Raw genomic sequence first — 26132 nt, forward strand, 5'->3', positions numbered from 1 at the left:
ATACAAAATATAAAACAAGAAAACAAAACAAGATGCAAAACTGGAGACCATTCTTTTTCTCTATATTGAAACTGGGTAAAGAATAGTAGGAAAACAGTAAGAAAAACTACACTAAATATAAAAGAGCATTTACCTTCAAGACTTCTGCACATCCATAATCTGGCTTCGTGCCTTACACTTGCACTAATGTTTGGTGTTTCGTACAATTGCAAGTCCTTGTATGTTTGTTTAGCAAGAATGAAGCACAATTTATTTGATTCTATTATTTTGCAAGAATCTGAAACATTTAATTAACTGGTAATAAACAGCCCCATAGAATTCTAATCGGTAGGAAAATATTTTCCGTTCTCACAAAAGGATTAATGTTTTTTCGGACTAGAGACGCCAGCTAAAAATAAAACAAGGTTTTTCCCAACTCCACAGGAGTTTTGGTGTTTAAGGAAGTACTAGTGGCAGCACTTCGTGCCATGGTATAACTGACACGGTGTTGAGTCAAAGGTTGGATTCGATGATCTCAGAGGCCTTTTCCAACCTAATTCGTTCTGTGATTCTGTGTGCGATTCTCCCTGAGAAATTCTGTATACGGCACAAATCACGACACTGAGTTGCCAAGTTTCCAGAGGCACGTTTGGAATGCGGCCTTACACCACCTCCCCACACTGCCCGGCATGTCGGCGGTCCCCTCACGCACCCACAGGGCTGCAAAAAGACGCCCACTCAACTCCCACCGCCCTTCAACCTACAGCCCGAACTTCTTTAGCACAAAACACAGCGATAAAACACGCCTCACTTAAGGAACGCCCAGAGCAGAGCCTAAACGCTAACCCCGGTTTATTCCCGGCCTAGCGACAACATTCCTCCGGGAGCGCCACCACCTCTGAACTTCCCTCCACCGCCTTCCCTCGCTCCGGCCCCGCGCACGCGCAGAGCGGCCGCGCGAGCCCCGCCCCTTTCCGGCCCCGAGCGCGCGACCTGCCCGGCCAGGGGCGGGTGTGGCGCGCGCAGCTCGCGAGCTCGCCGCTAACCCCCGCCCCGTGCCAGCCGTTGGTCCGCCCGGCGCGCACGCGCCCTTCCGCGCGCCCGCCCTCCCCCAACGGCGCACATGTGCCCTCGCTCCCGCGCGTGCGCTCTGCCGCCGAGCCGCCCCCACACTCACACCGCCCCCCGTGACGCCGGACGGGCGCAGGCGCGCTGCCCGCGCGGCCGCCCCGCCGCCCCGCCCCGCCCTCGCGCATGCGCTAAAACCGCCGCCCAGCGCCGGCTGCCGCGCGTGTCCCCACCCCCGCCCACAGGTGCGCGTGCGCGGTGCGAGCGGCGCCGTGCGTGGCGCGCGGCGCGGCGGGGGCGGGGGGGCGGGGCGGGTATATATAGAGCGCGGCCGGGGCGGCGGCCGCCCCCTTGTCCCCCGGCCGCCGTCGGAGCTGTGTGCGCAGTGCGTGTGCTCCGGACCATCCGGACACGCCGGCCCGGCCCCGCAGCACCATTTATTACTAAAAAAATATATAAAAAAGCCAAAAAAAATCCAAAAATTTTAAAAAACCTTTTTAAAAAAATAATCCTTTTTCCTCATCCAACCTTCCCGACAACCTTTCTGCAAACGGCCGGTTTGATATAAAATAACCCGGTGAAGCGAAGTCCCCGGACCCGGCGCAGCCGAGAGGAGACACACAGCGAGCCCGACCCCGCCGAGCGCAGCACCCGCGGCCGCCAGCTCCACCCGGCCCGCACCGAGCGACCCGACCCCTGCCCGCCCATCCGCCGCACCCGCCGCAGCCGTTGAGTCCGAGCGGCCCCGCGCCGCCTCCGCCGGCCCCGCTCGCACCGACCGCCGCGGCCTCCGCCTCGTCAGCGCCCCCCCCGCGCCGGGAGACGGCGGCAGGATGAACCCCAGCGCCCCCAGCTACCCCATGGCCTCGCTCTACGTGGGGGACCTGCACCCCGACGTGACCGAGGCCATGCTGTACGAGAAGTTCAGCCCCGCCGGGCCCATCCTCTCCATCCGCGTCTGCAGGGACATGATCACTCGCCGCTCGCTCGGATACGCCTATGTCAACTTCCAGCAGCCCGCCGACGGTGAGTACCGGGCCGCGGGCGCCGGCGGAGCCATGTTTGTCCCCTGCCCCCCGCCCCGGCCGCCGCCCCGCATCCATTTTGCCGCCCGGGACGGGGCGGACCTGGCGGGGCGCGGGGGGAAGTTGGCGGCGGGGCCGCACCTCACACGCGGCCCGGGCCGCCCGCGCCTCGTGGCGGCCGGAGAAGCGGGGGGGAGGCGCTTCCGCGGATCGAGAGCGGCCGCGGGGCCCCGGCGATGGGCGGGGGAGCCCCGGGGGCCCGGCGGGGCTGCCCCCGCTCCCGCGGAGGGGATCGTGGATGGATGTGCGCGCGGCTCTTCACGTCCGTCCGAGATGACGGGTAGCTTAAAGAAAACATCGCAGTCATTAGCACCTTTTAATAAGCGCGCAGGAGCTGGGTGTGTGTGAGTGCGTGGTTAAAAGGCCGGGAGAAGGAAGTAGGACGCACCGGCGTGGCTGGGTAGTTTCACAGGCGGCCAGGCCGAAGCGTTTGTTAAAACACCGTGGCAGGTCTGTCACGTGCAGGGAGGGCACGGAACTACTCGGGCCTCCTTGAGCTTCTTCCTCAGGAGCTGGAGCCCGAGCTGTGCTCTCATTCATAGCTCTTCGCAAGAAATTCTCTGACGTTGTTTCTCCGAAGTCGCGTTTTTATGAAGCTGCTTTTTTCACGAAGTGTTGCTGCTTCTCGAAAGTTAATCGGTAAAGAAACTTTCTCTGCAGTTTTGGTCATGTTGGGAAGCACAGTGTGGAGGCTGTTTCACGAAAAAAACCGAATGTGACCGATTTTGAGTTTTGTGGAGTCCAATTTAAAAAAAAAAAAGTAATTGGACAACTAGAAAATAGGTGATTTCAAGTACAGCTAAATAAGCAGCTTTCTATTGTGGTTTTATTTTCAAACATATGACAGTGAGATACTTAAATTACAAACTTTTCAAGCAATTAAATTTAACTGGCTTTCAGAATTAGCTTTAGCATACAGCCATTATCAGATCAGACTTCGGTGTACCGATGGTATCTGTATGTAAGTAGTAAAAGTTACTGCCTCATCTTAATAGGCAGATACTTCACCTGTTATCACCTCTCAGTTCAGAGAGCTTTTGATTTATTCAGCCATTCTTTAGGATAAGATGATTTGAATGCTTGTTTTGACATACTTTGCTTTTATTAAATAAAAATGTCTGGTACAATTTCTCAGAAAAATAAGGGGTTAGCACAGGTCAGAACTGTATAATAACGTCAGAGCATAAGGTGAAGGTGATTCAAATGCTGCTTCTTAGTATTGACAGAGTTCTGTAGGGGCTGACTTTGTCATTAGTTGAGCAACCAGTGCATTTTATGACTTGGTTTGTAATTTGTCAAATGTGGGAACAGGGCTTTTTCACCAGAGCAGTGCTTAATTCAGTTTTTGACTATGCCTCTTAAAAAGGTGCTATTACTCCAAATGTAGTTCAGGCTCTGGGAGACACACATATTTTAGTCTATAACTAGTCCAGTTCTGCTAAAAGTATTTCTCATCTTTATCAAACCTGCATCTGGCACATATCTGTAAGCAGTTGTTTAAAACACACTTCAGTGGTATTGAGTGATTATATTTTTTCAAGATTTTCAGAATTTTATTTTCTTGGCAAATACCTAGGAAGCATTTGCTGGGGGCTTTTTATAGGTCATGATGTCCACTTACAGAGACCTTGAAATAGGAGTTTAAAGATGAATGGTTATTCTTACAATCATCCTGATTTTATTCTGATTCCAAACTAGATACCTATTATGGGTTTAGCCGAATTTTTAGCTACATCTCAGGCTATGCCTATTGAACAGCTAGTAACAACTACCTTGGGTTTTGAAAAATAGCTTTGAAGGTGAGCCTGACATCACCAGCTGTCTGTAAATGAGGGATCTCAAAGCTCTTCTAAAAACTAATTAGGCCTGATGACACATGTGTGAGGTATGTACACATTTCAGAGTTGTGACTTTTCTGAATTTGAGTCATAGTCTGGAGTAAAACTCGGGCAATCTTGTTTAATCACTGAACGAGAAATATTCTTGAGTAATCTGAAACTGCGTAAGAATCGTTTGGATTTTTAGAATGATTATATTTCCAGAGGTTTTTTATTTCATAGCTATTGCTGTCTACCTTTGGCACAGGGTGGCATTAAGTGTATATTCAGAGGGATTTTGAAATTGTTAAAGTGGACTGTCCAGTTGCTCACAACTAAAATGGGAGCTGGTGAGTCATTCAAAGAGAGCTCCAGCAGAATCAGCAGAAGTACAGCCCGGGTAGGTGTGTCCATGGGTAACAAGTTCCCTGCTGAATGGAGCTGCCTCCTGCAGCCGGCACAGCCTTTTATGACTGAAATGTAATGAAAGTGAGCCAGTTTCCTCTCTGGGAATTTTAATGAGTAGCTTGTACTTGTTTGTAGATGGAGGCTAGTAATGTTTTTAAAATGTGGAATGACAATTAGGCAGAAAAACGTAAATTTCTTGTACTTGAAAACTTAAATTTCTTGTACTTCTGCTCCCGAGGGGAGATGAGGAGAGAGCTTTTGGAGTTGCCATGCTGTCCTCGTGGAGAAATTGCACTGGTCTAAGACACAGGCTCAATATTTGTTAAGAGTGGTAATGTTGGCAAAGGACCCATGGACCCACTGTCAGTCAGATAGTTGGGAAGTTCTTCTAGGAACACACATTCTTGAGGAGTATCAGGATCATTCTAGAAGCAATTAGCATGAATTAGAAAAGCCTCTTTTCTAGTGAAAGAAAAAGCCCTGTTACTACTTCTGGAAATAATGAACTGTTTGTTGCTGGCCCGTCTATTGGTGCTGGCAGTAATAATTCTAATGACTTTCAGGGCAGTAGTGAAGTCTTGCAAGTTTCTACTGTGGCCAGTCTGATATCCACAGGTTTTCTTTTTTTTTTTTTTTTTTTTAATCTCCTCCCCCCACTTTTGTAGCATAGAGCCTTCCAGTGATTTTTTTCTCATTAACACCATCTAGGTTGCCTTTACTCTCGTGCTTAATTTGTATTAGATATTTTTATTTTATATTTTTGAAAGCTTTATTGACTTATTTAGAAGACCAGCATATAATTTTTGTGGCTTCAGTTTAAAAGTTTGAGCTGTTACTGTCATGTGAATATAGTAAGAGTAGCAATAATCTTTTTCCCCATGAAGGTGTTAGATGTCCATCTCTTTAATGCCTACGGTTGTCTTTCAGAGAATATAATCTTCAAATTTATTTCTAATCTGAAAATGTTGCAAGAAAGGATATAAAACATGGTATATCAGCTGAATCCCGGGCTCACTGCAAATTGTCTCTGGCCATGACATGCAACAATATGGCTCAAGAAAAATGCAGCACTTAAGAACAGCAACATCAAATAAGGGTTTTCACAATGGGATTTGCCCTTGGTCCTCCCAAAAAAAAACTTAGCTGAAACGGTTGCTGTTTTTAAACTATCGCTAAGCTGATTTCAGTCTTGTTAACATCATATTGTTCTGATATTTGCAAATTGCAGTGAAGTGAGTTAGTATCTGTGAGTTAGTGAGTTAGTGTGTTAGGTGTGACTTCAGGTATTTATTGAGACTTTTTTTCAGTGTTCTTCCAGATTTACAGGAACAGGGATGAAAAGGAGCTGCTGTACTTGAGAACTATTGCTCTTTTGTGCTTAAATACATAAGTTGAGTTAAAACATCAGAAATATCTCGTGGCTTTGAAGGGGCATGTGAAAACTGAGTAAGACTTGATACTTCCGCATCTAAATACACAAGAGATTTTACATGCAGGATTTGAAAAGTTAGTTATGGAGTTCTACTGGAAAAACTACTCCATTGGAGTAACAAAACCTGGTTTACATTACCCTGATTTACTGTTTTAATGTTTCTCCTTCACTGAGCTCATATGTATTTCATATATGTATCATTTCAGGTTCTCTGAATGAACTAAGTAAGTGCTAGTTTTGAATCTCTTTGAGCTGTTTCTCGCCCAGAATTTCATCACAGATATTTTTGGTCACTGAGGAAGTTGTGTGGAGTAGCTGCCTGAATGAGGCTTGAACATCCACGTAGCAAAGAAATTTTGTCGGTTTAGAGGTATTGGTGTTGTAGATGTTCTTATGTTAATATTTGCAAAGGCCTCATTTAGGCACAAGGAATACCCCTAAAAGTATTTTATTGACACAATATACATCTGTGTGACATGGGAGAAGCCAGCTGATTCTCACAAATGTTAAAACTTCGTAGCAGCTGCCATTCGCTACATTTTCTCCTGTCACCATACCATCTTTTCATAGATCTAGTCTTATGGGCTAATGAGATTTCTGCAGCCTTCCCAGCTGACCTGTGCTCCTCACAAAGTGCAGCTTTTGCTGATGAGTTTTTGCCAGTTGTTTCTTGTATACAACAGAGTACCCTGGAAGCTTGGGTTTTCAGCTTGGTAATAGTGTTGGACTTGACATGTAAAAATATTATTAAGAATTATATTTCAGCTGGTATTTGTGTGCATATGAAGATAATTAGCATTCTCTACTAATTCCATAATATTTTTCCAGCTGAACGAGCTTTGGACACCATGAACTTTGATGTCATTAAAGGCAAACCTGTGCGCATCATGTGGTCTCAGCGTGATCCATCTCTCCGCAAAAGTGGTGTAGGAAACATCTTCATCAAAAACTTGGACAAATCAATTGATAACAAAGCTTTGTATGACACATTTTCTGCTTTTGGGAACATCCTGTCTTGTAAGGTTAGTGGAAAATAAAGTACATTGACACATAAACTCCTCAATTTAGGCTGGAAACATTCCATGGGTATTACAACAAGGTTTTTCATTAATAGGTGGTGTGTGATGAAAATGGATCCAAGGGTTATGGATTTGTACATTTTGAGACACAAGAAGCTGCAGAAAGAGCTATTGAAAAAATGAATGGTATGCTGCTTAATGACCGCAAAGTGTAAGTACATAAATAAGTATTTGGGGATCAGCAAACTGAAATTGGTTTTACAGCAGGCAAAGATTTAAAAGCTTACCTATGAAGGGAAGGTTCTTCTAAAAAATTCCAATTTTAAGAAGATGTAGAGTTTTAGTGGTAGGAATTTTAAGAGTTGTACCACCTGCATATTCTAGAGGCAGTCGAAGTTCAAAAAGACAAATATTGGACTCTGGAGGAAAAAAAATTGTTGTATTAATTGTCTTACAAGCCAGTACTGTAGTGAGGATTTGGGATCTTCCCTGGTTTTCTGATCTTAATGGTGTGAGATAAAATACAATCTATTGAGTATTCTGAATAATACTTCCTTTATAAGAGTTGTGAGATAAGTGTGTTATCCATATTTTGGAGTCAGCTGATTCTTAGAGTCTCAGTTACTTGGCACTAAAGAGTGGTCAGATTAGAATAATATTTCTGTATGAATGTCTGTTAATAGGCATATCTAGGGAGTAGAAAACAAAACTTAGAAGCATAATGTTTTAAATGTTATCACTGTTCTACATTGAAGAAAAAAGTTATTTGGCAACTTCTTTAATAATATTTAGGCTGGGGGAGTGAGTGTGCCTCACGGCTGTGCCTAAGGGATCATTACGGTGTTAGATATAATTGCAAAAGAACAACTTTCTAAATACTTAGGAAGGTTTGGAGAAAGGGTAACAGAAATTAGCATCAGGTTACCATCATGGAGTATTTTTCTGTGTAGAAATGGATAGATCAAGACTCAGGGAAAACATGTTTTGCAACTTCAGTTTTCCTACTTGTTCTGTTCATATTGTGTATGTTTTTATTCAGTGTCTATTGTTATACAACCTTAAATTAGTAAAAATGGTCAGCATACAGTCATAAGAGCACAGGGGAAAAATATATCATGAGTTAATTTTGCTTTGAATTTCTATTCAGGCTAGTCTTTTAGAAATAAATTGAAACACTTCACTTACTATCTAAATCTGCTGAACACATTGCACTTCCATTCTTACTGTACTTGATTGCTATAAATTAGATGAAATTGTCAAAGTTCAGAAATTACTGAGGTACTGGACGCTGCTGTATCGCATTTGCCAAATTTGCAACTTTAAAGTTTAAAGCCTACAATAAAATTTGCAAGTAGGAGTCTGCTACAGTCAGAAATCAGTGTCAGCCATGTACAGTCTGTGCTAGGGCATGTCCTTGGGCTACAGAATGTTATGTTCAGGTTCTGCTCTTTTTCTGCCAGTATGAACTAACCATTGGTGTTCCCACCAGTTTGAATGGTATTTGACTCAAGAACAAGTCAAACTATTTATACCACTATGCCTAAAAACAAAGTCTTTGATATAGGCTGGAAAGGTGTGTTAGGGAGGGGGGGCAGTGGTTAAATATCCTTTGCTTAAAAACTGGATCAGAGAGCAGGAACTGCTTTAAGGCTGCCATGTTTTTAGTATGGCAGAGGGATTATGCTTTTATCTAGCATTTCTGTTTAGCCTCTTAGTGCTCTTTCTGTTGCCAAGCTCCTGTTGTCAAAGATTGTTTTGTAAGTGTGAACAATCTCACCAATGGCTTGAAAGCATTTTCATGCCTTGTAACTGGGATAAACATGCTCATGTAGCAAAGGACAGTGGAATTGTTTTTCTGATTGAGTTGTATCATATTTTATGTAATGAAATTCATACCTATAGTGAATGAGACTGATTAGGAGTAAAATACAATGCCAGGGAATTAAAGTAGATTTTAAACCTTGAGGCACTTGCTTTAATCTGTATTACTCTGTTCTTCCTGCAACTAGATTTGTTGGAAGGTTTAAATCCCGCAAGGAACGTGAGGCAGAGCTTGGAGCCAGAGCAAAAGAATTCACCAATGTCTACATCAAAAATTTTGGAGAAGACATGGATGATGAGAGACTTAAGGAACTCTTTGGCAAGTTTGGTAATGTCTTAAAGTTTATATAAACACAAGTGAACTCCAATTTACTATGTGTATTTTATCTGTACAGTGCCTTGAAATACAAGGAATCAGGGTTGTCTGATGTTGATGTAAAAACATAATAAAGGTTACTGAGAAGTTGATACTGAATTCCAGTTTCAGAATCAGAAGTGCAGTAATATCTGAATTTTAAATAGGCAGAGTATCATATTTAATCCTGCTGTCAGAACTGTTTTCAGTAATCTGAAAATAGTGTGTCTGTGAGTTCTGCAGTTTTTTGAAAGTTGCAAATGAAGTGTTGTCTGGTTCAGTACAGATTGATTTTATAAATGCACCTACAGGATGTGTGACAAAATAATGTACTATGGCTTTCATTGACTGGCAGACTTAACTCTGTTACTCAGTTGCATTGTGGTGGTTGACCTAATACAAAATTATAAGGAGCTGTTCCAGCACCAAGCTATGAGATTCTGCCTTGATCCTCAGTTACGCACAGGGCAAAATTGTGGTGCGTGTATGGCCATGATGTAGTAATATATATGACATGTTACCATCAAAATAGGAAATCGCAAATCCCTTACTGCCATTACAGGTTCTTCACGTTTTATTTTCAATCTCACCTTTTTTTAAAATGTATTTTCTTTCCTGTATGCTTTTGCTGTTCTCCAGTGGATATTATGTAAAGCAAGGGGAAGCCTTGTACAAGAGATACCCTGTAGCTGCCTTAAACAGCATTACGGGAAATTCCTTTCTGCTCTTCAAGTATCTGGAGTTGAAACAGTAGTGAATTTAGCTGCTACAGCTAAATTGGCTACTTCCAATTGAGTCTGTGAACTGCAGTTTTTCAGGGGTTGTGAAATTGCTGAATTAGGATGGCCTTTCACCAGGATAAATAGGAAACATTTACCTAATTGCCAGGCTTCCATCTGGCTTTTTCAGTACCTGCTTCAAAGATGGAAGCACTAATACTCTTCAAGTCTCATAATTTTTAATGATAAAACAAATTTCATTCACTTTGAGGTGAAATTTTGGTTGAAAATACAGTAGAAAATAAATGCAGAGTGGCAGACTTCAGCCATAATGGCGAATTAATAATTTCATATTAATAGGTGACATCTACTTGATACTATTGTTGATGCAGTAGTCCTTTGTAATACAAGTGAAATAAACTAGATATCTTCTAAAGATGTTCTTCAAAAGGTGAAAAGAATACACTGTATATGAAGCATAAGTATTTCGTTCTATTTCTAGGTCCTGCTCTAAGTGTGAAAGTTATGACTGATGAGAGTGGAAAATCCAAAGGCTTTGGCTTCGTTAGTTTTGAAAGACACGAAGATGCCCAAAAAGTAAGCTTTTGGACTTAATTTTAAGAATCCTGTAACTGAGACCCAAATAATGTGTTTCATTGAGTGATTAAGTTTTTTTAATTGGTCAAGGACACGGCAAAAAGAGGTGCTCACTCCCTAAATTACTTAGCATGGTTTCTGTCATTTAGAAAGCTTTCCTATGAGCAAATGTCAGTTGGTCTGAGAAGCCTATTAAGTCAAAGAATCTGAATAATTTAAAACGTGTTGTAGTTGGGCTTAAAGGTCTCGATGATATTTGGACTCTCACATGCAGGGCAATATACAGCATAGTAAATTACTGCATCTCTAAATCTTTGGATCCAATTCGGTTGCACAAAATGTTTGTCCAAGACAGAAAGAATTGTGTTTTCAAACTGTAGCTCTGCAAAGTCAGCAGGAAAGCTATTAGTTTTATAAAGCATGTTTGGCATAGCTGTGAGAAAGTAGTCATAGAGCCCTGTGATGTTACTTTTACTCCGAGGGGTAACTTTGGAAAAAGGGTCCTTTTTATTCATGTATATGTCTATAACATGGCAGTATGCTGTATAACTTAATTCTTTGTCAGCTGGTTGCTTTGATATGTCACTTTACTGTGACAGCAGGGACAGAGCATCAGGAAAAATGCAGTACAGAACAAATCATGGCAACAAACAAAGTTTGCTTTTCAAAAGGCATTTTGGTGATTTGTCAGTGCTGGAAGTGTACAAGCAAGAGATTAGAACAAATCCTGTCTGTCTTAACATCTACATTTTTCAGTCTTGCATATATTAATTGATGAATAGTTTCTCTTGCTATAGTCAGAATCACATATTGGGTGTTTTAAATAACATAAAATTCCAGTATCTGTGTAAAAATGTCTAATGGCTTTGATCATAAACATATACAATAAACTCCTAGTTTTAAATTAATTGAGTAAATATGTGCCAGAATTTTTACATCTGAAGAGTTGTAACTCAAAACAGTATGAAGGGAAAAAGTTTGCATTTTCATACTTCTAAGTAATTCCTTAATGAAAGGCTACAAATGAAAAAAAAAAAGCTCTACGTGTCATCTGTAGCTTAACATTTAGTATAGAGAGATCTGATACACACTACAGTTTCAGGTGTTACTTTTAAAGACAAAACTAGGTGAATTAAAGCTTTTCAATTTTATTTGCATACTTTTCTCTGCCATTAACAAGGTAAGGCTGGAGAAATAGTTCTTGCAATTTGAGTTTTTTCCTTCAGCTTCATATTAAAAAAAGTGGCTTGTGTCCCTTGTGACTTGTCTTCAACAAGACAGAAGCATACTTGGAAGGCAGTTTTCATGTTACCATAAGTGGGGAAGTCTTGGGGTATTTTGTTTCAATTACTGGTATTTTTAAATGTATTAGCTCTTTTTATAGATGTGGCTTTTTATATTTGAATTGTGTTTTTTGTGTGTCTGAAAAATGCTGGAGTAGAAAGCACTGCTAACTTGTTGTTTGTTAATGAAGGCTGTAGATGAGATGAATGGGAAAGAGCTCAATGGAAAACAAATCTATGTTGGCCGTGCTCAGAAAAAGGTGGAAAGACAGACGGAGCTGAAGCGCAAGTTTGAACAGATGAAGCAGGACAGGATCACCAGATACCAGGTTCAGTTTTAAATCAAGAGGGCTAACTCTATTATAAGGGATTTTGATATTTACACAGAACCCTTGCTTTTAAAAATAACTTGCCTGTTTTCTTAGGGTGTAAACCTTTATGTGAAAAATCTCGATGATGGGATCGATGACGAGCGTCTCCGAAAAGAGTTCTCCCCATTTGGTACAATCACTAGTGCAAAGGTAATGTTCATAGATTGTGCACGTCTGTTCTCTGAAAATGAGTAGTGATCTGTCACCAAAGAAAAGTAAATTTTGTTCAGTAACAGATGTGAGCCACTGTAAACATGGGCATCAGCTTTCTTGATTTTTTTATGTGAGGTTAAATACCATATTATCATCCTTTTTTGAAATAAATTAAGTGGTGAGACTAGTGTGAGAAAAACTACATTTTTCTAGTGTAGTAATGTGCTCATTATTACTTCATTGAGATTTTAATCTCTATCCAGGTAACAGTTAGCTATTAGTTACACAATAATACTCACTTTTATAAAATACTCAGTAAAGTATTTCTAATACACTGAAACAAGAAACTCAAGCAAGTTGAATAGGTATGACACAGAACATTTAGTTTTAAAACTGAATTTTGTACTGACAGGTGATGATGGAAGGTGGCCGCAGCAAAGGATTTGGATTCGTCTGCTTTTCGTCACCAGAAGAAGCCACCAAAGCAGTCACAGAAATGAATGGTAGAATTGTGGCTACTAAACCATTATATGTAGCTCTAGCCCAACGTAAAGAGGAGCGCCAAGCTCATCTCACCAACCAGTACATGCAGAGGATGGCAAGTGTAAGAGCAGTACCTAATCCTGTAATCAACCCCTACCAGCCAGCACCTCCTTCAGGATACTTCATGGCAGCTATTCCTCAGGTATGTGTAGAGATGAGTAACTGAATATTTTGTACTGTGTATAAAATCTGCTTAGATTTAACAGTAAATAGAACTGTTAGCATGTGTCGGTGATTTCAGTATTTTAATCTTGTGGTGGGAGGGTGCTGGGCTGTTCAGCATGCCCTTCACACACAACAAAGTTCAATGATGATGTTGTGTTTGGCAGACTCAGAACCGTGCTGCGTACTATCCTACTAATCAGCTTGCTCAACTTGCTAGACCTAGTCCTCGCTGGACTGCTCAGGGTGCCAGACCTCATCGTAAGTAACTTCTTCACCTCTTCCTGGTGATTGCTGTAAACTCCGTAGCATTTACCTTCGCACTTTCAAATACATTTTCATGGCACTGCAGTATCAGTCTTCTGTTTGTTGTGTTGTCACCACAGTGTTTCAGCATGTAACAGTATATTTTTTCTAAACCATAGCATTCCAAAACATGCCTGGTGCTATCCGCCCAGCAGCACCCAGACCACCGTTCAGTACCATGAGACCAGCTTCTTCCCAAGTTCCACGAGTCATGTCAACGCAGCGTGTTGGTGAGTCTGATTTGTGCAACATTTTAGTATTAGACTTCTGTTCCAATATTGCTGGTTCAGCATGATCTCGCAAAATAAACATCTGTAAGTTTATTATCACATGTAATATTCCTAATGAATATGCTAATATCACCTTCTAGTAATTGCTTTAAATACTGTCCCAGCAAAGATTACAGCTGTGATCCCATCTCTTCAAGATGAAGTACTTTTTTGTGCATGTCAGTAATACTGTGTGATGGCTTCTGTCATTTCTAAACATAGTTGCAGTAATTGTAATAATAGGTTGCATGTAGAAATCTTGAGATACTATTTTATCTCTTGCTAATTTTTTTATATTTCACATATACATGTTTTATTATTGTGAGCCAGTATCATGAATGCAAAACCTGCACATCACTGAAATGAATCAGAATTGACTGTAATCATTGAATGTTTGGGTTGGAAGGACCCTTAAAACTCATGTAGTTCACTCCCCTGCCAGAGGCAGGGAACCCTCCACTAGACCAAGGTACTCAGAGCCCTATCCAGGCTGGTCTTGAACATCTCCAGGGATGGGGAGTCCACGACCTCTCTGAATGCATAATTCTCCCAGAATGTATCAGCCAGCCATCTACTTCTACAAGTATCTTTTTAGAATGACTGGTATAATGTGCTCAGGAAATCAAATGTCCTTTAGCTCATAATGAAATTATATTAATACTCAAATCGAGGGGATTTTTTATCACAGATGTTTTTTCAATAGCATGTGAAAAGGGCAATTCATAAATGAAGTGGCTGGAAAGTAGCATCCAGTAAATTTCGAGGTTTGAACCTTTATACATGACCCATGGTGTGCCAGTTGACAATACCGCTAAGATGCATCTGTAACACAACATCTAAATTAGGTATTTGATTCAAGTTGGTTTGTTGGGCAAAATCATTATTCACATATGGAATTCTGTTACCATTTTTTCAGCGAATACATCGACACAAACGATGGGTCCACGTCCTGCAGCAGCAGCTACTGCGGCCACTCCTGCTGTGCGCACAGTCCCACAGTACAAATACGCTGCGGGCGTCCGCAACCCTCAGCAGCACCTCAACACGCAGCCGCAGGTTGCCATGCAGCAGGTGTGTGAGCTGGAGCTGCTGCCTGCCTTTGCTGATGCTCTTTGCAGAGGAAGGCAGTGGGAGTGATGGGAGGGCAGTTCAGGCTCTGCATCATGGCAGTAGAGTAAAAGCACTGGGGAGTTAAGTATATTTGAAGTTCACCTGGGACAGCATGTGATCGTGTGTTGCCTCATACTTTTCAGTTCCCTCATACCTTAGCCTAAATTCTTGTGTTTGCTCCTCAGTGGGGCAGTTTCTAATAATCTTCAGCATCATCACTCAGCTCTAACCAGTATCATTTGATTAAATAGACATAGTTGTTAATTTCATAGGAGGTTTTGATACTGTAGGCATTGTGTATGCTGAGTTGTGAAATGCTGGCTGTTTGAAGCTGCACCTAATTATGAGCCAGGGTTTAGTTTTCATATGTTGTTAAATTATTTGCAGCCTGCTGTCCATGTGCAAGGTCAGGAACCCTTGACTGCTTCCATGTTGGCTTCTGCCCCTCCACAAGAACAAAAGCAGATGCTAGGTATGTACACGATACCTTCCTCTATGCATTGTAGCAGAAGGACAGTTAAAGTACACTTTTTCAATCTTAAGGCAGAGTAAATGGTTTTAGCAGTAGAAAAAGTTTGTTTTCCTTATCCCTTAAATTTAGGCTGGATTTGTCCCTGATAAAGTTCTTTCTCTCCAGGTGAACGTCTATTTCCCCTTATTCAAAGCATGCACCCTACTCTGGCGGGTAAGATCACTGGTATGTTGTTGGAGATTGACAACTCTGAACTCCTCCACATGCTCGAGTCTCCTGAGTCTCTTCGTTCGAAGGTGGGTGGACCTTTGCCTTGCACTCTTTCCATAGGTGGTTATGTCTACACTGATCTAACAGTTGTTTGTGCTGGCACAGTGGAGTAACCTCTTTGAAAGAGTGACAGTGACTTACATTGCATGAACTGGAATTGTAATGTTCTCCTTTTTCTTTTCAACAATGCAGGCATTGTCTATATGTATAATATCCACTGTATCATTAACTTAAATATACAAAAATTGCAATGCTTCCCTTAATTAATTTTTCATTTGTACTTAACAGGTTGATGAAGCTGTAGCCGTACTACAAGCCCACCAAGCTAAAGAGGCTGCTCAAAAGGCAGTTAATAATCCCACTGGGGTTCCAAGTGTTTAATAAGTAAGTTTGGCCTCTGTAGTTCCATAGGTTAAATGGGGCAAGTCTTTGGTCCTTGGCCTTGTAAAGTAGCATGTTTGGAGGCTCTGTGTCATGTGCAGCCAGAGGAAGTAGCAGCTATGGTAAACAAACTTCTGTGCTCACTTGGTTAGAAAAAGCTATTGACATGTTTTTGTTTCTACCAACACATTTAGCTGGAATTAGTTCAAGGCATGTGTGCAAAAACAGGCAGCTCTGTTAAATGCTATTATTCATACTATTGAGAACAACTTGTGGAATTAAAATAAGCGGAAAATGGTACTCCAGCCCCCTTTTTCCTTAGAAATAGCTTATTTACATTGTAATTTGTATATACTTACTAAATTCTAAAATTGTATAGTAAGTGAAAACTAAACGATATATTGTCTTGACTTCACATTTGGGTGAATTTAATGTCAGTTACAATAGTGGTTTTTCTTCTTTGCCTTCTGTGAGGTTGGTATCTTAATTGTGCGTGACAGAGGCACATGGTAGTACCTCAGCAATTTTGACAGGGAAAAAAATGTGAAGTTAAGGATGAAAAGGAATCTATTATCTCTTCTGTTTAGGTAGGTTTTGCCCGCAGACTTGCTTTCCACATTTGCAGCTATCATTTGAAGGTGCCTGCTTTAACATTTGATGACATAAAATTTTCCTTCTTCTTGGTATTTTAATTTCTGCAATTCGCCTTTTGGAGACAGAATTCAAGTCATGATTTTTACACATTTCTGGGGTGTTGTTTTGTTGTTTTTGTTGGTTATTTTGTTGGGTTTTTTTGTGCTTTTTTGGAAGTGACACTTTCACAACAGAGATGAATGCTGAATGGATTGTTTCTCCTAAACTAGGATGTCTGTACTCTGAGACCATTACTCCATCTACTCCATGATGTTGTAGTAGTTGGACATTGAAAATACTGCTAGGGTAGTTGTTTGATGAGCCTCACTCTGCTGGCCTCAAGAGTAGAGGTGGCCTCCAGTCAATCACAGTAGCATTGTGCTTAAAGTGGTGTTGTCTTAGGGACTGTCCAGTTCTAGAGTCAGTGTTGTCTTGCCAAGGATCACAGACTTTGGAATACTTTTGTGTCCTGAGAAGTGGGAGGACCTCTGATACTCAGCTTCTGAAGAACTTTGGTATCATTGAAACAGTGAAAGCCCAGAGTGCTGCATGGCATGCAGTAGTAGAAAACATACAAGGTGCTGCTTTTGTTTTAAAACATAACAGCATTGTTTTTCTTTGCAGAACTATCCGGGACTACAATCTAGAACTTCGCTTCACCGAAGAAAAAAAAAATCTAAACATGGAAAAACTATTAAATATTGAGAAAAACATTGCAAAATATAAAATAAATAAAAAAAGGAAAGGAAACTTTGAAGCTTACGTACAGAGCAACGCCGGGGCTAGCAAAACAAATGCTAGTCCTAGATTACTTATTGATTTAAAATTTAAAAAAAAATAGTAAAATAAAAAATACAAATTAATGTTTTATAAACCCAGGGGAAAAGAATTTTCAGCACAGTACAAAAATTTAAAGCATTCCTTTCTTTAATTTTGTAATTCTTTACTGTGGAAAAGCTCAGGTTATCACCACTGTTTTAGTTGACAGTGAGAATTGATAGCTGAGCAAAGAAACGTAATTTGGATTATAAAATTCTTGGTTTAATAAAAATTCCTTAAACACTGACTTACTTGTCATGTTTTCTTTTGTACAGTGTCCTTGTCATAAGCTTGTCATTCAGAATACTGAGTTAGAATCCCACACTGGTATGTTTTAGTGGATTGTGGAGTAGATAAACCTATACCTGTAGACTGTCTTCTAAATAATAGAAATGGAGGGAGGGGGAAAGTGTTTAAGTTTTTTTAATGTTTGATTGCTACAGGACCATACTGAGGTTGGGAATTCTGCAGGATTAACACTCAAATGTGTTAAGTGTTAAATGCATAAACGAGAGAGTAAAAGGGCTTTTGTTGTAAAACAAAATTTCACTGTGAGTTAGCAAATACACTGAAGTTTGTCCATCCACAGATGGATTATCCTACAGTTGCTGCCTTGCTTTTTTTGTTTTCCCCTTTCTGCAGGCCTGTGGAATAAAAAAGGAGTATTTTCTGCCCAGTTTAGTCCATAATTTGCTCTATAAATTGCTTTTTCAAATTTGATCATGCAAAGGGAGAAATAAAGCAGTGAAAATGGTATATCCTGCTTTTACAAAGAAGAGAGTGAAACCTGGCGGGCTGGGGTGGGGAAAAGGCACAAAGATCTGTTAGTTGTGGAGGAAGGCACGACCTGTAGCCACTGCAATCCGCTGGGTTTCAGTTACTGTATGTAAAGAATACAGATTCTATGGAATTCACAAATGCCAGAGTTCTCTGATCTGTTGCAGTCAAAGCCCTTTAGTATGCTTTCTGAAGTCCCCCAGAAGACAGTTCAGGAGCCCCCATATTTTTCCCCTCTTGCAGAGGGGAAAATCTTCAGGTTTTCTGTTATTTCTGGAATTTGAGAAATAAGCCTAGCATAATGAGGTGAAATTAGTGTGGTTTAAATGTAATCTAATTAAAATCATTTGCTGTAAAAGCATTGGGTTAAACTTGTGTAATTCTTGTGTAACTCAGTCCTGTCCTGGTGGCGGCAGACTGGGAAAGTCTAATTTGCAGTCTTGCTGAGGTGTGTGACTAGAATTAAGAAATTTTCAAGTTGCGTGATAAATCCTACAAAAGAGGCAGTTCAAACTGTACGAGTTGAGAGGCTGAATGTATAACCTTGATTTTATGTAATATCAACTACAAAAACAGTTGAACTTTGGTGACAGTTTTAATGACCTAAGATGTTTAGCACCATAATAGGAATGCTGAAAAATCTGATTATATTAAAGATGTAATGGAAGGTCTAAAGGATATTACAAAAATCTAATACCTGGATTCTCAGGGCACAAGCAGGAAAGTAAGCGACCACTTCTCACTTCTGCTTGTTTTCCTAGATAAGTTGTGTGTTCTGTGAATCTGCTGTAGTTAACCAAACTAATTTTTGTTTTGTAAGAATGAGCAAATTATTTAATATCTTGCCAATGGGGAAACTGAAAAAGGAGAACAGAAAGTCTTACAGTTTGTACAAGACTTCTGTAGGTGTGTCATGCTCTAGCATCTATACCAGCATGACGTACTGGGTAACTTCCGTGACAAGGAAACAGTGAGGCAATTCTGCTGAGGTGATCATGACAGCCTAAGTAAAAACAAAGCCATGGGTTGATTTGGTTTATTTCTTCACAGTGTTGCTTACATCATAATTCCCTGCTCTATCCACAGATGCCTTCTGCCTAAATGTCTTCTATTTTATTTCTAAATCTAAAAGACAGCAAACAAGGCATTTGTCAGTGGCTCTACCAATGCATCTTTAGCATTAGTAAACAGTGCAGCATGCAGAAAAATCCATTTTTTCAATAGTAGAAAACAGGTCCTTTGAGTTAATAGGCAGCCTGACTGGCAGGCACTTCCTGTTGCCACACATTCCCTCTAGTATGTGTCAGAGGCTTACGCTGATCCTCTGCACCCTGCAGCCAGCCGGTGCTAAGCTGATTTTGCTGGATCCTCTGGTATTTCATTCCTTCAGTCCTTCTGTGTCTTCCGTCCTAACCACAGCAAACACTTCAGAGTTCAGCAGCAGCCAAAAGCCTGCTCGTGAAATGGGTAGTGATTTGAAGGAATGAACGAGTGGTATTATATTTGCCATCTGCTTTCCCAAGCAGGACGTGGCTTTATGAGTAACTGAATCAAAGGTTTGGTGCAGAGGTAATCTGGATTCTTTACATTCCCTTTGCTGCTCTGCCGAAGTCTAGGGAATGCGGCAGAGTTCTCTGTCCAGAGGAGGAAGGGGCAAAGCAGAGGAAATTAATATGTTCTAGAGTCTGGCAATGTCTTATTGCCACTTAGTGTTAATTAGGTGTCTACCCTTGGATAAATGGTGTCTTCTGTCCTTGCATCTTGAGTGTCCTTGGTAACATTCTTAATGATTGCAATGGACAGCTGGATGTTCAAAGGTAGCCACATAACATTTTGAGTTGGGAGCCTTGGAAAAAAGATTTCCTGAAATCTGTGTCTAGCAGACATACTTGTGCTTAGGATAACTGAAAAAAATCCAAAGCAACAAGGATTTGTATTTATTTTTCAGTAGGTTTTGGAGTTGTGGTCCAAACTAATATTCTAGAGAGCCACAGTCCTTGGGACCACAATTCTCCCTAGACTTCCATAGTTATGTGTGAGTCCATGTGGTGTGACTGCCTCACTCATAGAAACCTTTTAGTCTCACTTTTCTTCTACAGGACATGGTCAGTGAGAATGAGTAGCTGTATGGAAATGAAAATGCAGCTGGCAGGGTTACAGATCCTTAGGATATTGCATTTGAAGTGAATACAAATTTAAGGCAAATGTTTCCAGCTACACTAAGAACACAAGGTGTGCATATAGTTACAACTTGGGCAACAAGAACAAAGGAAGAATATTTTCCAAAAAATAATTTGAAATTTAGATTTCTCACTTGTATTGGGATTGAAAGTAATCATTAAGAAAAAAAAGAAATGACAAGCTAGACCAACATAATGGCCCTTTTGTACATTAGGTACTAAGAGCCAAATGGTCTCCTATTTCCCATGTCACCTGCTAACGAAACATCCCTAATTCTGTCATGCTCCAATGGGCTATAACTGGGCAGATATCTGTACTTTTTTATAGCTCTGAGCACATTTTAAAATATACAATGTGATATCTGAGCATTCAAAAAGCAGAAATGATGCCCTGGGCAGGCTAAATGGCTGTGTCACATTTCAGTAACTGGGACCTTGGGTTACATGTGTTTTATATTAAACCTGATATGACATAAAACAGAGGTTACACTTCAAAAAGTAGCCCCCAAGCATATTATGTTGTCACCTCTGTAAATGGAAGCTTACTTAATCCTGTCTCTTACCACTGCTAGAGATCTGCCACAGGTGGCAAATCTTTTAACACCAAAGATTTCTCTGTAAATAAGCCACCTACTCCCCCCCTGCCCCTTCAGGGTGGGACAAAGGCAGACACTATGGATAGCAATTTACTGAAAGCAACAAGCAATGGAATAAGAAATGCACAGTAACAGCAGCAATACTAGTAACAAGAGTATAAAAATTGAAGGTACTTTACCCACAAAAAGATGTTTAGAATCTTGACTTAGTTCCATGTGGCCCGAGTACAGCCATGACAGTGGCCAAGATGGTGGTTGTTCCCACACTGCCAGCTCCCTCCTGTCCCTGGGCCCATGACAACAGGAAAACAACAATGGACAAACCCCCGAAGGCGAGGTCATCCACACTGTGCTGGGGCTCAGAGAGCCACTGGGGTTTTGACTCCACACTGCTGCTTTGGATGCTGGACTCAATTCCCCAGGGCTGCTGCTGGCAGCATCAATTTGGATCGCTCTGACCCACTCCACCCAACTCTGCTCAGCTCCTTTCAGCTCAGCTTGGCTGGGCTGGGGCTCACCCTGACTCCTCTGTTCCCCCGTGCCATCCTTCAGCACCGCATGGATTCTGTGTTTCAATGCTTTTTCTTTAGCACCGTGTCCTGTAGCTGTGTCTCGGAGAAAAAAGGAGGGGATGGATAGCAATGGCAGAGGACAGGGTCCTCAGGGCTGATGCCAACAGCCTTCCCACAGGGAGAGGGAGGAAGAATTGATGCACTTGTTGAAAATGGTACAACTTCCAAAAATTTTTAATGTAACTTTAGATAGGGGATTGTTCATCTTTGCCCCAGGAAAAGGAGAATTGAAGTTTCTCTTCAAAATATTCTGTTCAGTGCTGGGTGAGATGAGGCCTGATGAGCTTAACATCTACAGTTTGGGAGTAGCCACAAGATGCACAGGAGATAAATATTAGCAAACATCACCCTGTGGTGTGGTCCAAGAGACCTGGTCTGAGAAAAGATTGATAAGAGAACCGCAGAATGAGGACCATCGTTCTACTAGCATCAAAGGCAAAGGGATCAGTAACCAATAGGAAATTAAATGCTAAGAATTGTGCAGTTTAGGACCAATGAATGAGAATTTCTTTGGGGTTTTATGTATAAATATGTGAAAAGTCTGGTAAAGAACTATAAGTGATGGAGTGATTTTCAGTGCAGAACCCAGGCACGTGTGGATGAAGTGATTTCTATTGCACGTCTAGGCCAGAATAACGTAATACCAATTCTTTAACACTGAAAAGATGTTGTTGGAGAGTTTCTGGTTTTCCTGCATTTTTGGTGACACACTCACCTTTGCTTCCCCCAAAACTATGTCCCCAGCAGTGATATGTAGGTGGTATAGAGCAGCAACAGAGCCACACCGTGTCCCCACCCTGCAACCAGGACACCACCAAAACTCACTCTGTTTCCCCTCCTATAGTTTTCAGGAACCAGATTGAGGCAGATGACGAGAGATCAGCAACCTAAAATGACAACAGTAGAAAATTCCTGTGACCTGGAGCATAGATCTTTCCTCTGTCTTCCTATACCTCACATTTTTCCATTACAGGTGCTTAACCTCTCAGGTTACAAAAGTGGAGATATGGATTGGCAAAATGTCTTGGGATACAAGCAAGGATGCACACAGCAGCCTTGCTCAGGAGTGGAAGAAAAGCTCTTCCAGAGCTCCTCAGGGTGTGGGGAGCCTCATCTCCCAGCTACACCAGAGGTACTGTGACACCAAGGCTACAAAGCTGGCTTCATAAGAGGATTGTTGTGGGGTGCTCCTGAAGTCACTGGACTGGTTACATTTGGCTGCACAGATGAAAAATAAAAACAAACCAAGTTATCAAACACATTACACAATTTTATTTTACTTATTCTTCTCCATTTCATTCACAATGTCCACAGTTAATCCTGTTCCTTGAAAAATATGCATAGGCCTTATTTTACTGGGAAGGGGTTTTCTCCAGGTCATCCAGTCAATCATAGCCTCCACAAAGCAATCTTCTTCCTCTGAAAAAGAGCCTTTTGGTGAGGCCAGCATAACACGCTCACATCAGGCCCCCAGTTGCAGGGCAGGTGTTGCAGCGGCATCATTTCCCTGTTAATGAGCTCATTCCACATCTCCGGCAGTGCTGCCTGTGTAAGTCTACAAGGACTTTCACATGAGAAGACAACAGTCCTGCAGAGCCTTTCCCTCAAGGGTACCAGAAACATGCGAAAGGAAGCTGTGAAAAACAGCAAGAATAAATCACTCTTATTGTCTGGGAATTAGAGATAAATGAAAAGTGCCAGGCCAGAGATGGATGTACCATTTTAACTACACTTGACCTCCAGTGAGGCACTTTGTGGAAAAAGGATTAAGTTTTCTTACAAACCTGCTGTGTACCCCTTTCACCAGATGGTTGCTAGTTCATGTTCCTTGAGAAACAGTGAATTACAATCACTTCATAATGAGTTATCACTTCCTAAGCTCCTTCCTCGAGCTATTCTGAACTCCTGCCCTGCCTGGCCCCGGCTCTTCAGTGCCTGTGTCACTCTGTGGGTGCAGTCTGAGGTCACGGTCTGAGGGCCCGGTCTGAGGGTGCGGTCTGAGGGTCCTGTCTGAAGGCCCAGTCTGAGGGCTCGGTCTGAGGGCTCGGTCTGAGGGCTCGGTCTGAGGGTGCAGTCTGAGGGTGCAGTCTGAGGGCTGGGTCTGAGGGAGCAGTCTGAGGGCGCAGTCTGAGGGTGCAGTCTGAGGGAGTGGTCTGAGGGTGCGGTCTGAGGGCTCGGTCTGAGGGTGCGGTCTGAGGGCTCGGTCTGAGGGTGCGGTCTGAGGGAGCAGTCTGAGGGTGCAGTTTGAGAGTCCTGTCTGAAGGCCCACTCTGAGGGCACGGTCTGAAGGTGCAGATGAGGGTCCTGTCTGAAGGCCCGGTCTTAGGGCGCGGTTCTGCTGCTGGGCCCCGCCAGGCCCGATGTGCCAGGAGGGGCTCCTGCTCTGCAGGGTGCAGCACGGCCGCAGCTCCGAGCAGCAGGTGAGGGTGTGCCTGGTGCCACCCCCAGCCCTGCTCTCCCACCTAGCCCTCACACCCACCTGGTTCTCCTGATGCTGTCCTGTGAAGTACATGTTTGCAGGGTGAAATGCAGCAGCGACTGAGAGGCAAATAAGAAAAAAAAAGCCAAGGCTTGTGGCAGAAGGGTATGGTAAGCTGACTAAATGGGAAACATTGGCCAAGCAGCAGCAGCTGTTGGCTCCAAGTGCCTCTTTTCCTTGGCCTCTGGGAGAGAGATGCAGCTGCTCAATTTTTGTCGTTAATCCCATGAACAACTCTAGAAAGTTTATGGAGGTCAGTCCAGGCAAATTGCAGAGCCGATTGCAAGATTTTTTCTTTTACAAGCCAGGGGTTAACCAAGTGTTGGATCTTGAATTGCCTAAGTCGATAAGTCAGGAGTGACCCTTTCCACACAGAGTTACAAAACAGCTGGAACACAGGTTTGAAATATTCCAAGGAACAGGGAGCCTCAGAGAATAATGTATGGCCCCAGGCAACAGAAGTGGATGATTTCAGGGTGAATCTGCCCGTTTACCTCTACTTTTGCTTTGTTCCTTTTTGAGTTGCCTCTGTCCTTTTGCCCTCTATCCTTCCTCTGGATTTCTTAGGAAAGTAAAGGGGAGCATGTGATGCTGTGCTTTTCTGTGAAAGCAGTGTCTGTCAGCTTTCTCTTTGCTAGCCTTCTCTTTGCTCTCTGGCTGGCCTTTGCCAGTCCTTGGCTCCAAGCAAAATCTCTTCTGGCTTTTCTGTAAGTCTGGGTGCACCCTTGTTATCCTTTCTGAGCTGAGCACCATAATTTTACCTCACCAGCCCTATTTTAGGGTCCTTTTTAGTGAACACTTATGCTGTTGGGTTGAGCAGGTGCTTCTCTTGGCAACTTCCTTGCTGTGCTCTCAGTTGCAGTGAAAGGACCACTCTGGAGCAGTTTTTAAGCCAGCAGACATGGATGGGTATCAATCCATCTCTCCCAGCTCTGTGTGACTGCACAAACAGTCAGAGAAGTGCAGCTAAAGGGTAGATGAGTCACGGCAGGGCTGCCGTGAGAAGCAATGTTTGCTGAGGTGTGCCCTTGGAGTCGTAGCTTTGCAATTCTGCTCCCTGTGGGACCTCTCACAGTAGTATTTTGCTTTAGTTAACGGAGCATTTCGGATAACCTATCTGAACTAATAAATCAGCTTATGCTTTTGCTTCCATTTTTAAAAGGCCTACTGTTTCTTGCTCAAGAGGTTTTAACATCATTAGTGCTCTCAGCAAAATTGTTCCCTTCTCTGCATCCCTGGTAACTGAGAGTTTGCCTCCTGCTGGTCTTTAGAACTTGTTACCTGATTTTTGTTTTCAATTCCTTCATTCCTGCTGTTGGTAGCTCCTGCACTTGGTCTTGAAGTTTACAACTACACTGCTGTCTCTTAATTGTCTTCCTTATTCTTCTGTGAGGTTGCTTGTGTATAATTACAATATCATGTTCTGCTTATTTTCCTTGAAATACTCTGTTAATGTAGAAAAATGCACATGTATGAGAAGACTTACTCCAGGATAAATTAATTTTCACCATATGTGACCAGATCACATATCACGACCACAGAGTCCCACAGATGCAACAATTCTGTGATGCAAAGAATGAAAATTAGAAATAGACTCCCCTCATGGACAGATTTCTGCATTGCTATACTTGAGGGTATTTCTTGAATACTACTCTGGAGAGTCTGTCTCTGGCATCTGTCGGACGAGCTGCTGAACTAATTATGCCACTTTTAGGGTAGCAATTTTCAAAGCTCTCCTATTCCATCTCCACAAGCTCATCTCCTGACTTGTGATGCAAAGGGCACATAATTCCTGTTTGTGACCCTGTGCCTTTTCTGCCCCTTTTCTTTTGCTGTGCATTCCTTCTCCCCATCACTTTTTAGTGTGAGAGTGCTTCTGTTGTTTGACACCTCAGACTCTGCTTCCTTGCTGTCTCCAGAGCAGCAGTTCCCTTAAAAAGGACAGTCTGAAGGGAGCAGCTGTTCAGAGGCTCTGTGGTGATGGAGCACACCATGGTTTGGACGCATTGTTGAACGGGGAGGTGCAGATATACTGACTGTGGACAACTTACCCCTTGGTGCCTCACCTCCTAAGGGATTTCTCAGCTTTAAGCTGAGGTCACAAAGAAAATCACACAGAGGGAAGTGTGATTAACCAATAATGATATATTGAAAGAGATCTTGCTTCAAGTGAGTTGCTTAGGTAGGGCTGGCAGAAATGCTGAAGTGAGTGGTGAAACTTTAGCCCTTCTCCTCTTGCATAGGCACTTGGCTGTGGATTGACAGAAGGTGCCTGCCTTGGTATGAGGATTTACAGCCTTCCTCTGGGAGATGGGGCTTTGTATGGACTCTAACAGAGCCCAGAGGTGGCTCTGTGTTTTCCCCTTTGCCTCTTCCTTTAGGGGCTAGAGCATTTGATTGCTCTAGCAATCTGGTTTTCTTTTCCTCTTCTGTCTTGGTATTTTTTTAAGTATTAG

At 42.3% G+C, this 26132-nt stretch overlaps 1 protein-coding gene across 1 annotated transcript; it reads left to right on the forward strand.

The window, feature by feature from the left end:
• Nucleotides 1-1383: 1383 nt before the first annotated feature.
• Nucleotides 1384-17319, forward strand: PABPC1 (poly(A) binding protein cytoplasmic 1). Its single transcript, XM_063390054.1, has 15 exons — nucleotides 1384-2073; nucleotides 6618-6811; nucleotides 6904-7019; nucleotides 8818-8957; nucleotides 10206-10300; nucleotides 11775-11912; nucleotides 12009-12104; nucleotides 12520-12792; nucleotides 12980-13073; nucleotides 13238-13348; nucleotides 14304-14458; nucleotides 14885-14969; nucleotides 15135-15265; nucleotides 15528-15623; nucleotides 16878-17319. The coding sequence occupies exons 1-14, from the start codon at nucleotides 1881-1883 to the stop codon at nucleotides 15618-15620; spliced, it is 1914 nt and encodes a 637-aa protein (XP_063246124.1). The 5' UTR covers nucleotides 1384-1880; the 3' UTR covers nucleotides 15621-15623; nucleotides 16878-17319.
• The last annotated feature ends 8813 nt before the right edge of the window (nucleotides 17320-26132 follow it).

This window comes from Prinia subflava, chromosome 1, assembly GCF_021018805.1.
Source record: "Prinia subflava isolate CZ2003 ecotype Zambia chromosome 1, Cam_Psub_1.2, whole genome shotgun sequence".
Classification (NCBI taxonomy): Eukaryota; Metazoa; Chordata; class Aves; order Passeriformes; family Cisticolidae; genus Prinia; species Prinia subflava.